At 35.5% G+C, this 12,346-nt stretch overlaps 1 protein-coding gene across 1 annotated transcript; it reads right to left on the bottom strand.

The window, feature by feature from the left end:
* Positions 1-214: 214 nt before the first annotated feature.
* On the bottom strand, positions 215-2,395 carry LOC114358475 (zinc finger BED domain-containing protein 4-like). Its single transcript, XM_028312447.1, has 2 exons — positions 1,918-2,395; positions 215-990 (listed from the first exon to the last, which is right to left on the bottom strand). Exons 1-2 carry the CDS (start codon positions 2,393-2,395, stop codon positions 215-217), a joined length of 1,254 nt encoding a protein of 417 aa, XP_028168248.1.
* Between the last annotated feature and the right edge of the window lie 9,951 nt (positions 2,396-12,346).

Genomic DNA, 12,346 nt, shown 5'->3' with positions numbered 1-12,346 from the left:
TGGAAAGTAAGTATTCATCAAGTCAGAATCTGACTTATGTTTAATATTAAAAAAGTAATTAATATATATATCTAGAGTTACAGTCTTGTAACATATGAAGCTAACTTAACATAATTAATTAACGAAATATTATGGCACATACATAATCAAATAACATGGCAATGGTAAGTAAGTATTTACGAGTATTAACACCTATGTTTAGTGATAAAAATCCTTAAATATTTTTATTTTTAATTAAAGGCAAGTTGTGGTGCAGGAATGTTAATGTTTCGGCTCGATCAGGGAGTAGACGATTTCTTTTCGTCTCGTAGATGTTGCCAGCTTCCGAGAAAAGACGTTCGCTGTAAACAGTGCTGGCGGGACAACAAAGGTATATTTTGGCGATACGAGACATTTCAGGATATCTCGAACTGTTCTGGTGCCACCACGTAAATGGGTCTTCATTGCGTTTCATGACAGGCAATGCGCAGTAAGAGTGAAGTTCGTGAGCTGAACTAGATTTCTCGTCGTCAATATTGTGCACTTTTCGCGTTACCATTTCTTGGTAAACCCCCCAAAAGTTGCGATGAACTGTCATTTCGGAGCTGCCAGTGTTATCGGTATTTCTCTCGTCGTTACTTAAATCGCTGTCATCATCGTCACCCAAACTGTTCTTTAACGCTTCCATCAAAAACTGTGATCTTACTGTTACCAGATGTTCAGTATTAAAAAATTGTAATTTGTACCTTGGATCAAGCAAAGTTGCAAGTGAAAATAATTTGTTCAGTTCCAAGTTTTGAAACCTAGTTTTTAAGCCGTTTTCCAATACAGTCTTCATTTCTATTAATTGCTCGTCTTGGTCATCGTCTACGTAGTTCTCCAGATATTTTTGCAGTGTTTTAAGGTGAGGAATAACTTCTGATATTGATGAGCAACTGGAACTAATTATCTTTGTCACCTCTTCGAACGGTTTGAGTAATGTAAGGCATTTTTCAAGTAACTTCCACTCCCCTGTCGATAGATTATCAAAATTTACTGTATTTTCTGCCATGTACAAAGAAATCGATCGTTTTTGCTCAAAAAGGCGAGACAGCATATAATAAGAAGAGTTCCACCTAGTAGAAATATCTTGCACTAGCTCGTGTGATGGTAAATTTAGTTCTTCTTGAATGGCACGTAGTTTTTTTTGAGCTGGCGCTGAGTGGTTAAAATGTGTAACTATGCGCCGCGATTTTGTAAGAATTTTTGCTATATTGTCAATTTTTAGTGAATCGCAGATTGCTAACTGCATCGTATGAATAAAACAAGGAACTGCTTTAAAAAGAGACTCGTCAATAGCCTTTGCAACGTTCCTTCCATTATCTCGCACAACAGCATGTATTTTATCTGGTGTTATATCCCATGAAGCGGGAATTTCTTCGATACACGCTTTAATATTATCAGAGTTGTGACTTACGGGAAAATGTTTCATCCGAAGTACTGCGTGACAAAATTTCATGTCGTCGTCCAACCAGTGTGCTGTAAAGCTCAAAAAACTTGCCATATTATTTGTGTTTGTCCACAAATCTATAGTTACAGAAAGGGCAGCAGCACTGAGCACTCCTTTTCGTATCTGAGTTTTAGTTTCCTCGTAAATGTAAATAAATATCCTTGGACATTTTACACTGCGCCTCTAGTCCCAAACTAAGCAAAGCTTGTACTATGGGTACTAGACGACGGATATAAACATACTTAAATACTTTTTTTTTTTTTTTGTAAATACATACATATTATACATAGAAAACACCCAGACCCGTCACAGAAATTAAAATTCATCATTTCAATTTCTGCCCGGCCGGGAATTGAACCCGGGACCTCTCGGCATAGTAGTCCGTTCTGAACCACTACACCAAACGGCCGACATGTTGGGAATTATATTTTCTGTCAAATATTTCCTACTCGGTAAAACGTATTTTGGTTTGAGCTTCTTCATAAGATTGATAAAACCAGTGTTTTCAACTAAAGACAGAGGTTGGTTATCTAACGCAATCATTTCTCCTATTGCAACACTTATTTCTCTTGATCGGGAGTCCTGAAGTGACCACTGGACCGTTAAACTTTCTCGTATACTTTGTTGTTTTGCTATTTCGCTTCCCGATGAAGTAGATGGATTTGGCGATGGTGGTAAGGGCTCAAGTTGGGATACAGAAGCAACAGATGAATGGGGTTCATTTGAACTACTTTTAATAGAACTCGCCAATTGAGGCATCAACTCACTGTGCTTATATTTTATGTGATTCGTCATACTTGTCGTGTTTGCTTTTCTGCCTTGACCGCCGCGTGAAATAATTCCCTGGCACTGGTTACATTTCACTTTAGACGATTCACCTTCAATATCATCAAAGAATGTCCACACGCGCGATTTCTTTTTCGACATTTTGTGATATTATACACAGCACTACTGCACTTATTTTAAATAGATTTAATTATACCGGAACCGCAGCAAACGCAAATTGAACGAAATAGAAATGTAGGTAAACAAAAAAGTTATGATGTGCTCTTCAGCGATCGCGCGATGACGCCGAGTATTGACGATAAAGCCCGATCACCTCCGATTGGAATGATCGGCAATGCCGATTAGTCGGCCGACTAATCGGCAATTTGAAAACCGATTAGTCGGCTAGTCGGCTAGTCGGCAAATACCATAGTCGGCCCATCACTAATAATAAGGCTTATAAGAAATCTTTGGTTAAAACTTGAATTAAGCAAAATAACTTTAAAAAGAAGAATGGACCAATTTCCATGGAGTGTTCCAATTTTCCATTCTGTGGTTCCAATACCAACACTTTAAAAACCTGTAAAATGTAGTCAAATATTTCTTGTTCTATAATATAATTGTTTCTTGCTCTATAATAGTCTATAACATAAGTAGCAGTAGGCACCTTAAGTAATGTCAAGAAAAATATCTTTTAATTTGTTTTAAAAGTTAAAGTGGGAAAAAAAGAGAAAGTTATTCCTACAGTACTATAATAATTCACGAACCGGAAGGCGTGGCGTGGGCAGGCCTCCCACTAGGTGGACCGACGATCTGGTGAAGATCGCGGGAGGTGCCTGGATGCGAGCGGCGCAGGACCGGTCTTTGTGGAAATCTTTGGGGGAGGCCTTTGTCCAGTAGTGGCTGAAACGAACGAATTATAATTAACATCAACTTATTTCCTAAATTATTATGAAATGTCATGAATCTTTGTGGGAAAGCAATTGAAATAGAAACAAATTCCACTTACACTTGTACCTACACCTATTTTTCCTTTTTAGTTTTGCTATTGTTTTTTTAAATTTCTAATACACTTATCTTCTATTATTATATTACTCGTGCGTGATGCATGCGGTGTTTATTTGCCCACCACTTCTATAAGTCTTATTTTCTTTTCAGTCTATTGTGCTATGGCAATGTTTAGATTCAAACACATTATTTAAGAATAAGTAAATACTTTTCCTTCTAGCTTTCCTCTCAGTAGGTAGGATATAGGCAGTAGGAAAACCGTCGTGACTTCAGGCAAACCACTGAAAAGAAAAAAACAGTAGCTTAGCAGTAGACAGTAATTCTACAAGTTTTTGGAGGAGCATCTTCTATTCTTATGCTGCGCGCTGTTTCTGTATTCTCCCACGAGTCGTGGTGTTTGTTCTCTCTTATTCCTGGGAGCCGCATCTCCTGGTACAATTTATGAATTATGATTTAAAGTATTGAGTTAATAAACACGAAAATANTAGAGACATGCGATTCTTGGTTTTACAAAGATAATACGATAGAAAATAATACAAAGTAATAAAAACCACCTGTTATAGGGGCATTTTTTGGAGAAATTTATCAAATAACCAAAAAAACACGAATTTAAAAGCAGATTTTTTTCAAAAAGTATCATTTTTTATTATTTCTTATCCTTTTTTGTGTATTTTATGTATTTTTTTAGTATCGCCTGTTATTTAACATTATTAATGTTTTTATTTTATCAGGATATACCTCTTAGTTTAAAAGTTATTAAGTTTTCTTTACAATAAGTAATTGGAAGAAAAAAATTCTATAAAAAATTAAAAAAAAATCTCAAAAATTTTTTGACCTCTTTTTTGTCGATAAAAATAGGTCTAGTTTCATTTATTTTCATATGTACACTTTAACGTGACTCACACTGTATGTGTTCTATGTCCATGTTTATACTTAATTTATAAGTGTAATTGTTTGTTGTTCCAAAATAAACTAAAAAAAAAAAAAAAAACATTTTAGTTTATCAAATACAATTATTAGGACTAAGTGTACAACTATAAGTAGGTAAACACCACATGCATAAGTGAGTTGTTAAAGAGTGTAGGTATCTAAGTAAATTTTAATGCAACAATTAATAGTGAATTTTTTTTTTATGATATGGAAAATTAAGCAAACTCTAACTGATGTATCTGACGCTTAATTTTGTGGATAGATGTGCAAAATAGAGATAGTTGGTCGCAGTATTTATTATGAAGCTTACAGAGTCTCGAAACCGGGGAATTGGAACCTAGCACGGATTTTCGGAAAGGAGGACTTAATAGGTTTATAGGTTTCCTTGGGTATCTGAAGGGAATTCTAAAATTAAATTTCGACAGCAATTCAGGACAGTCAATGTTACCGCTTAGAATTTTGTATAGAAACAGTAAATCCAGTGCGGTTCTTCTGTTTTCTAAACTTTTGACCTCAAAGTGTTTAAGTCGTGACTAGGGGTTGCAAATATTCGCTAGTTTTCTGTTTCGAATATTCGAATATTTTTTCAGTGATATTCGAATATTCGAATATTTTCAAAAAATAAAAAAGTAGGTACTTAAATTATCAGTTTTTATTGTTTTAGGAACTTAATTTTTAATAGTAACAATATAGTTCAAAATTAAAAACAGTTATTAAATTCTTATACAAATTAACAAGTCTTCTTCTTTTATAAACAAATCAATGATGTCAAAAAGTAAACTAAAACTTAAATTTCTTTATTTAAGAAATGCGATGCATTACTTAAATAAAGAAACCATCATTTAACTTTAATCAATACAGCCTCAGTGTTATTCTAAAATCAAAATAATATTATCAAATTCTTAAACATACCTAGTAGGAAAAGAATGTTCTTATAAATCTCACAATTATACATTAAAACATTTTAACCAAAATTATTATAAAGTTCTCAAACAAATAAAGTCTTTAGTTAATAATAAAAACAAAAAGTATCAAAAATTTAAAGGTGTTTTATAGACATTGTAGTATAATTTTCATTATACACTCAGCGGCACGGAATTTGGCCCAAGCCTAAACACCCAGATATGAGGCCAAATAGGTGTTGAATACCTAAGTTTTATGTGACATGTTAACAAAACATTTGTTTTTGTTAATTTAAGAGGCTAGATTAATAAAAAAAATGCGTCTGTTTAACTTTTTTGACTCTAGAAACGCATTTCGTTGTTGGAGCGTAAAGAGTACGGGTAAGTTTAAATTCGATATTAAATGTTGTAAGGGTTTGGCGTTTGGTTTTTTGTTTTTAAATTAATCTTAGGGTTATTCTCGTTTCCATAATTTGAGAATAATGCCCATTACTCCAGCTCAAGTTGCTCAAATAGTGTTGCTTAGAAGTCAAGGGCGTATGCAGCGGGAGATGGTTGAAACTTTCAATTTATGGCGTACAAACTTAAGATACACGTTAAAAAGTCATGACCAGACCGCCTTTTACACAAAAAGATCAAGAAGTCAGGAAATAAGGTGTAAATCAGCGCGCGATGACCCGATTATCGTGCTTGCAATATCAAGAAATCGGGTTCTCACTACGTTTGAGATACGCCAGCGTTTACAAACAGCAAGCCCAGTGAATATCAGTGAGCACACAATAAGAAGAAGGATGGAGGATCATAACCTGCATACTCGAAGACCAGCTCGAGGACCAGAACTTCTCCGATACCTTCGCGAAGTGCGACTTACGTTTTCTAGAGAACATGCAAATTGGACGTTAGACTAATGGAGTAAACTCTTTATGAAAACTGTCTGTTTGCGTAGTAACTCTTCTCCGCACCTTCTCTATACACTTCCACGGCCGTCTGGAGCTCTTAAGGTGACTCTGCAATCATCGATCCATAGAACTTTACTCCATTAGCCTTGCGTCCAATTTGCATGTTCTCTAGAAAACGTAAGTCGCACTTCGCCAAGGTATCGGAGAAGTTCTGGTCCTCGAGCTGGTCTTCGAGTATGCAGGTTATGATCCTCCATCCTTCTTCTTATTGTGTGCTCACTGATATTCACTGGGCTTGCTGTTTGTTAACGCTGGCGTATCTCAAACGTAGTGAGAACCCGATTTCTTGATATTGCAAGCACGATAATCGGGTCATCGCGCGCTGATTTACACCTTAATTCCTGACTTCTTGATCTTCTTGTGTAAAAGGCGGTTTGGTCATTCCTTTTTAACGTGTATCTTAAGTTTGTACGCCATAAATTGAAAGTTTCAGCCATCTCCCGCTGCATACGCCCTTGACTTCTAAGCAACACTATTTGAGCAACTTGAGCTGGAGTAATGGGCATTATTCTCAAATTATGGAAACGAGAATAACCCTAAGATTAATTTAAAAACAAAAAACCAAACGCCAAACCCTTACAACATTTAATATCGAATTTAAACTTACCCGTACTCTTTACGCTCCAACAACGAAATGCGTTTCTAGAGTCAAAAAAGTTAAACAGACGCATTTTTTTAGAAATCTAGCCTCTTAAATTAACAAAAACAAATGTTCTGTTAACATGTCACACGAAACTTAGGTATACAACACCAATTTGGCCTCAAATCTGGTTGTTTAGGCTTGGGCCAAATTCCGTGCTGCTGAGTGTAGTTATTAATAAATCAGGTTCATAAAATCACAATAGGCATAGACACAGCGCAAAATAACATGTAATTATTTGCAAATTCTTTGAAAATACGATCGAAGAAAACTTAACGCGTCTATAGAATCATCGCTTAACTTACATCTAAGGTGATTATGCATATATTTTGTAGATGAAAATACCCTTTCGCATTCCACACTAGTTGGTGGAATGCACATTAACACATCATACGCCTGAGTTAGGTGTATTTGTCTAGGCGCCCCTGTGTCATATAAAGCCATTTGCATTCTTATTGATGTTTCCAGATTATCTCCGCAAGTTGCTATGGACGTAGAAGGCCCTGCACCCATTTCATCATCTATCTTTTTCTGCAGCTGTTCTTTTATTGACATATTTGAGATTATAGATGCTTCTTCATTTTGACAATGCTGTAGGTCTGCTAGAAACATGTCATCTTCATCTGTCGTTGAAGGTCTTTGGTTAAAATTTTTTTTTTGAATGTCAGCTATTACTTTGATGATAACATCATTTCCTACTTTATGGAAGACAGTAGAAGATTGTTCCTGGTAGTATTTGCTAGGATTATGCAAATACTTCAGTGTACATACCAGGTCTGTGTGTCGGCGTTGAGCAATTCTTAATTTTAGAGCCTGAAGGAGTCTACTACTAATAACCCCATTGTTCTCTTGTAGTTTAGTGACCATAAATTGGAGAGCTGTTTCCGCAGTTAATAAATTGGCATTTTCTTGGCAAATAGCTTCTACAGTTGTTTTTACGATATTGAGAGTCGTAGATAACTCCTGCAAAAGATCAAGCTCATAGGCGCTAAACATAGTTTTGTCTTTCAAGTCAATCAGTGCCTTTAATATTGCATCCTTTAATAGCAAAAACCTTGATATCATGTCCGCCATGCTGCTCCATCGCGTTTTGCAATCTAAAATCAGGCTCGCTCTTTTGTTATCTTCAAAAACATATTTATTTAAAACTTCTGTCCTAGTTGGAGAGTGTTTGAAAAATTTCACTACCTTTCGTACTTTAACAATCAAATCCTTGTATTCGACATTGAGCCTGGACTCACTTCTGGTTTGTGCATTATTACTAACTATGAAACCATCATTTTCATCTGCTTCTTCGTATTCTGATTCATTTGCGTCTGAATCTACTGTTGCAGTTGCCGTCTCCTCTGTGTCTATTTCTTCTGAACTCTCGACATCTTCTACGCTCTGACTATATAAGTTCTTATATATTACATCAACTACAGCACACTGTATTCCATGCGCGAGGCATAATTGGTGAAATGAAGGTATTTGACGACCCATGGCAGTCATAACACTAGCACCGTCTGTCACCACACCTACTATGTCATCTTCTATGGATAAATTATAGGACTCTAATTTGTCCCGCAAAATATTATGACATCTTTCTGATGTTCCTCTACCTGTAATTCTGGCCAATCCTAAGTTTCTGAAAGTTTTGTCAGTGAAATTAGGGCAATGAATGTTAATAATATGTCCACTCATCAAGAGAGACAGAAAATTTCTGCCCCTTTGCCTTTAAAACAGACAATTCTTTTCTCAGTTCTTGTTTTAATTGATTACTTTTTTCTATAACAATCTTCTTTATTGTGTTTGGAGATTTCGGCAAGGCTTCGTATCCACTCTTTAAAAAAAGCCTACGTACAGATTCTGATTTGCAAAAAACTTGGAATGGTAGACCATCACACGCAGTCATTTTGGAAATCACAGTTTCCATATTATCTTCTTTGGCGTTCTGATAGTAATAATCTTCAATTCTGGATTTTTTTGTTTTGGACTTTGTTGTCTGATCTTGTTCTTGTACTACCTCATTTGCAGAAGTGGTAGGCGTAGAAGTCGTAGCCGATGTTGTCTCTGGAATATGCCGTGTATTTCTTTTTGGATCTAGTAGACCAAATAAAAAATCTTATGAGTAAAAGCGTTAACATTTTTTGGTCTAAAATAAAGGCATGTAAATACATGCCTTTATTTTAGACCAAAAAATGTGTGAAAAATTTTAGACCAAAAAANTATTCAATATTTAAGTAATTTAGCATGAAATATCTTAGGATAATTTTTCATAAAATAAACAAGAAACATTTATATTTAAATGAAAAAACAGGTTTAATCGTATTTTAAACATAAAAAAATATTATTTCTAGCTACAAACAAAAAAGTTACCAAAAAACTAGTTACATGTATAGTGTTTTCTTCACTACCCCAAATAATATTGAAAATTAGAATATCAAAACAAAAAAAACTTTTTTCTAATAAACCAATATACTTATGAACAAAAACAAACATAAACTTTTCAATAAGTTTAAGAACTTGAAAAATCACAATAGGAATAGTTGGCCCATATTTTTTTATCTTATTCTAAAAATGTCTTAGCAGTCTCAATAATAATTAGTCTCAACATTATGATTATAATATAAAATAAACTTATTTCTGACATTTGGTATATATTTTCACATGAATATGACAGACATTTTTCATACATTTCGAGCAAACTCTGGGAGTATTGCTATCTTTACTTCGTGGGCACATGACACCTAGATTTCTTTCTTTTTTTATTTTGACTAGGTCCTTGTGTTGGTAGATCTTCAGGTAAGTCAACACATCTGCTGGGGATCCAAATCTATAGCCATATTGCAGCAAAACCAATGAAAAATACAAATTTATAAAAAATCTAATATGGAAAAATACCTACATAACTACACTCGTGGGGGACTTAGGTCCCGCAACGGCATGTACCTTACAAACCGCAAACGTGAACAGCGCACACGTCCGTCCCCTGCTAGCTCTCGAGCATCACTGGGAATACACCGGATCGCAACCGCGTCGCATTTTAAATAATTATTTTATTTGCAAAAAAGTATGCGGTGGGGGAGCTAGGTCCCCCACGAGTGGTGTTAAGGGTTAAACAAACATGGCAATGTACCATTCTGCTTGCTTATTGGCCGCTAAGCCCTTGGCCAACTCAGTAAGCGATTAATGACGGACGATTGTCACTCAACCACAAAGTATCGAGTAAATTAAAAGATATTTTTTAATTAAAAATATTAACCAATAATATTTTTAGTTAGATCAAATATACAGTGTGAGTCACGTTAAAGTATACATATGAAAATAGATGAAACTAGACCTATTTTTATCGACAAAAAAGAGGTCAAAAAATTTTTAAGATTTTTTTTTAATTTTTTATCGAATAAAAATGATACTTTTTGAAAAAAATCTGCTTAAAAATTCGTGTTTTTTTTGTTATTTGATAAATTTCTCCAAAAAATGCCCCTATAACCGGTGGTTTTTATTACTTTGTATTAATATCTATCGTATTACCTTCGTAAAACCAAAAATCGCATGTCCCTATTCCTATCATAACGTTTGCAATGATTGTTTGAACTAAGCCTCTCCGGGCGCGCCATTCAACGCTTCGTTAACAACGAAAATGAAAATGGCTCTAGATTTGTAATTTTGATAAAGACAAGTTAGATTTCAAATAAAAACAAAAGATTTCGAAGTAAAATAAGCATTTTAGTTAAAATTAAAATTGTCTCTACCTGTAGCGGAGAATAATGTTGTGGCAGGCCTTTGTTCAAACGATCATAGCAAATGTTGTGATAGGGATAGAGACATGCGATTTTTGGTTTTACAAAGATAATACGATAGAGAATAATACAAAGTAATAAAAACCACCTGTTATAGGGGCATTTTTTTGAGAAATCCTTATGGATTAGCATGCTGAAGTGGCAATGGGCAGGGCGCACATCACGCAGAACTGATGGCTGATGGCTACAGCAAGGTTCTAGTATGGAGGCAACGTGCCGACAACCGCTGCGTGGGAGGTCCACTCACAAGGTGGACAGATGAACCCATAAAGGTAGCAGGAAGGCGCAGGATACAGAGTGACTATCAGATTGGCCGGTTGTTAGCCCACTTGCCAACCTGATAATCATTGGGGGAGGACAATGTTCATTAGTGGACGTCATAAAGCTGAAATTATGATGATGATAATTAATATTTTATTACGGAACCACTTGTTTCTTTTTTCTGTCTCTTCGACAACGGGAAGTATACTGGACATGTTTGGAGAGCGTCACTTTCTTATGAACTTGGCAACGTCCAGTATACTGGACATAGGTTTTTCAGGAAACTGAAATAGTTAGATTTTCTTGGATATTTTTTCTGGGGTCCTAGACAAGCTAAGAAACGAAATCAGTAACTGTTTTATAAATTTAACTAAAAAAAAAATCCGTCGAATGAAGGGTTAAGTGATTGTGTAAGCACGTGGTAGTATTTGAGCATTGAAGAATTTTTTGGCATAATTCGCATTTTGCGTGACTTCCATCCTCAGTCCGTAAGAAAGAGTTCCACACTGAAGATTTTTCAAACTTGCGTTTTGTGTACTCTTTAAAAACCAATTTATTTTTATCCATCGTCAACTGATCTGCAATATAATTGAATTTCATACCTATAAATTATAGATACATTTAACGTAGGTATATGGTTATCAATAAATCATCATCATCATCATCATGTCAGCCATAGGACGTCCACTGCTGAACATAGGCCTCCCCTAATGCTTTCCACATTGATCGATTGGTAGCGGCCTGCATCCAGCGCTTCCCTGCTACCTTCACGATGTCGTCGGTCCAAATGAGGAAATGAGGAAATCCGTAAACGAACTAAAGTCGCTGACATAGCCCGACGGATTAGCAAGCTGAAGTGGCAATGGGCAGGGCACATAGTGCGCAGAACTGACGGCCGATGGGGCAGCAAGGTTCTGGAATGGAGGCCGCGTACCGGAAGGCGCAGCGTGGGACGTCCACCTACAAGGTGGACCGACGACATCGTGAAGGTATCAATAAATAGTGAATGATAATTTTGTACTTAAAAAGCTCGCGGGATATTAGTCTTAGAGCCTGTTTCACCGGTTCCAGTTATATTCCTTGAAAGCCTATTAGGAACTTATCTGCCCGATGAACCATAACTTTCCGTTTCGCAGGTCTTGGATAAATTTTATACTAAGTACTAATATTATAATGTTAACACTCAAGACACTTCACTTTAAAAAAGTATAGCAAAATAAACAAACAAAAAACAAATCTCTTATATAATAAGTCAATGACCACATGCCCAAAGAATAGTAAGAGTCCGCCAAAATGTGTTTTGTTTTCATGCAAATAACATTTAGAAGAAAAATATTTTATTACACGCATATATTATTTATCAATAATAATTAATAAAAACCCTCATCGATAAATAAGGTGGCCAAGCTAAAATGAAAGCTATGCTATTATTAAACAGTAACATTTATTGAGGATCAAGCAATTTTGTACCTGTCCCTGGTGGGCATGCAGTTACAAAAAGTAATGTAAAAAATAAAATGTTAGCGCCATATTTTGTTATGTGTTATGTAGTTGCCTATTAACACCGCTAAGTGCGTGGCTGCGCCTACCATTGACGGCCTGTCGTTAAAATAAGCGGTCGGTAGTCG

The sequence above is a fragment of the Ostrinia furnacalis genome, unplaced genomic scaffold, assembly GCF_004193835.3.
Source record: "Ostrinia furnacalis isolate ACB-3 unplaced genomic scaffold, ASM419383v2 OfSCF3959, whole genome shotgun sequence".
NCBI classification, from domain to species: Eukaryota; Metazoa; Arthropoda; class Insecta; order Lepidoptera; family Crambidae; genus Ostrinia; species Ostrinia furnacalis.
The sequence above is the reverse complement of the archived record's forward strand: the minus strand, read 5'-3'. Positions and strand labels throughout refer to the sequence as shown.

Coding starts and splice junctions, on each gene's coding strand:
- LOC114358475 (XM_028312447.1), bottom strand. CDS start 2,395: ATGTCGAAAAAGAAATCGCGCGTGTGGACATTCTTTGATGATATTGAA. Junction 991..1,917: donor ACCAAAATACGTTTTACCGA/GTAGGAAATATT, acceptor ATCTATCGACAG/GGGAGTGGAAGTTACTTGAA.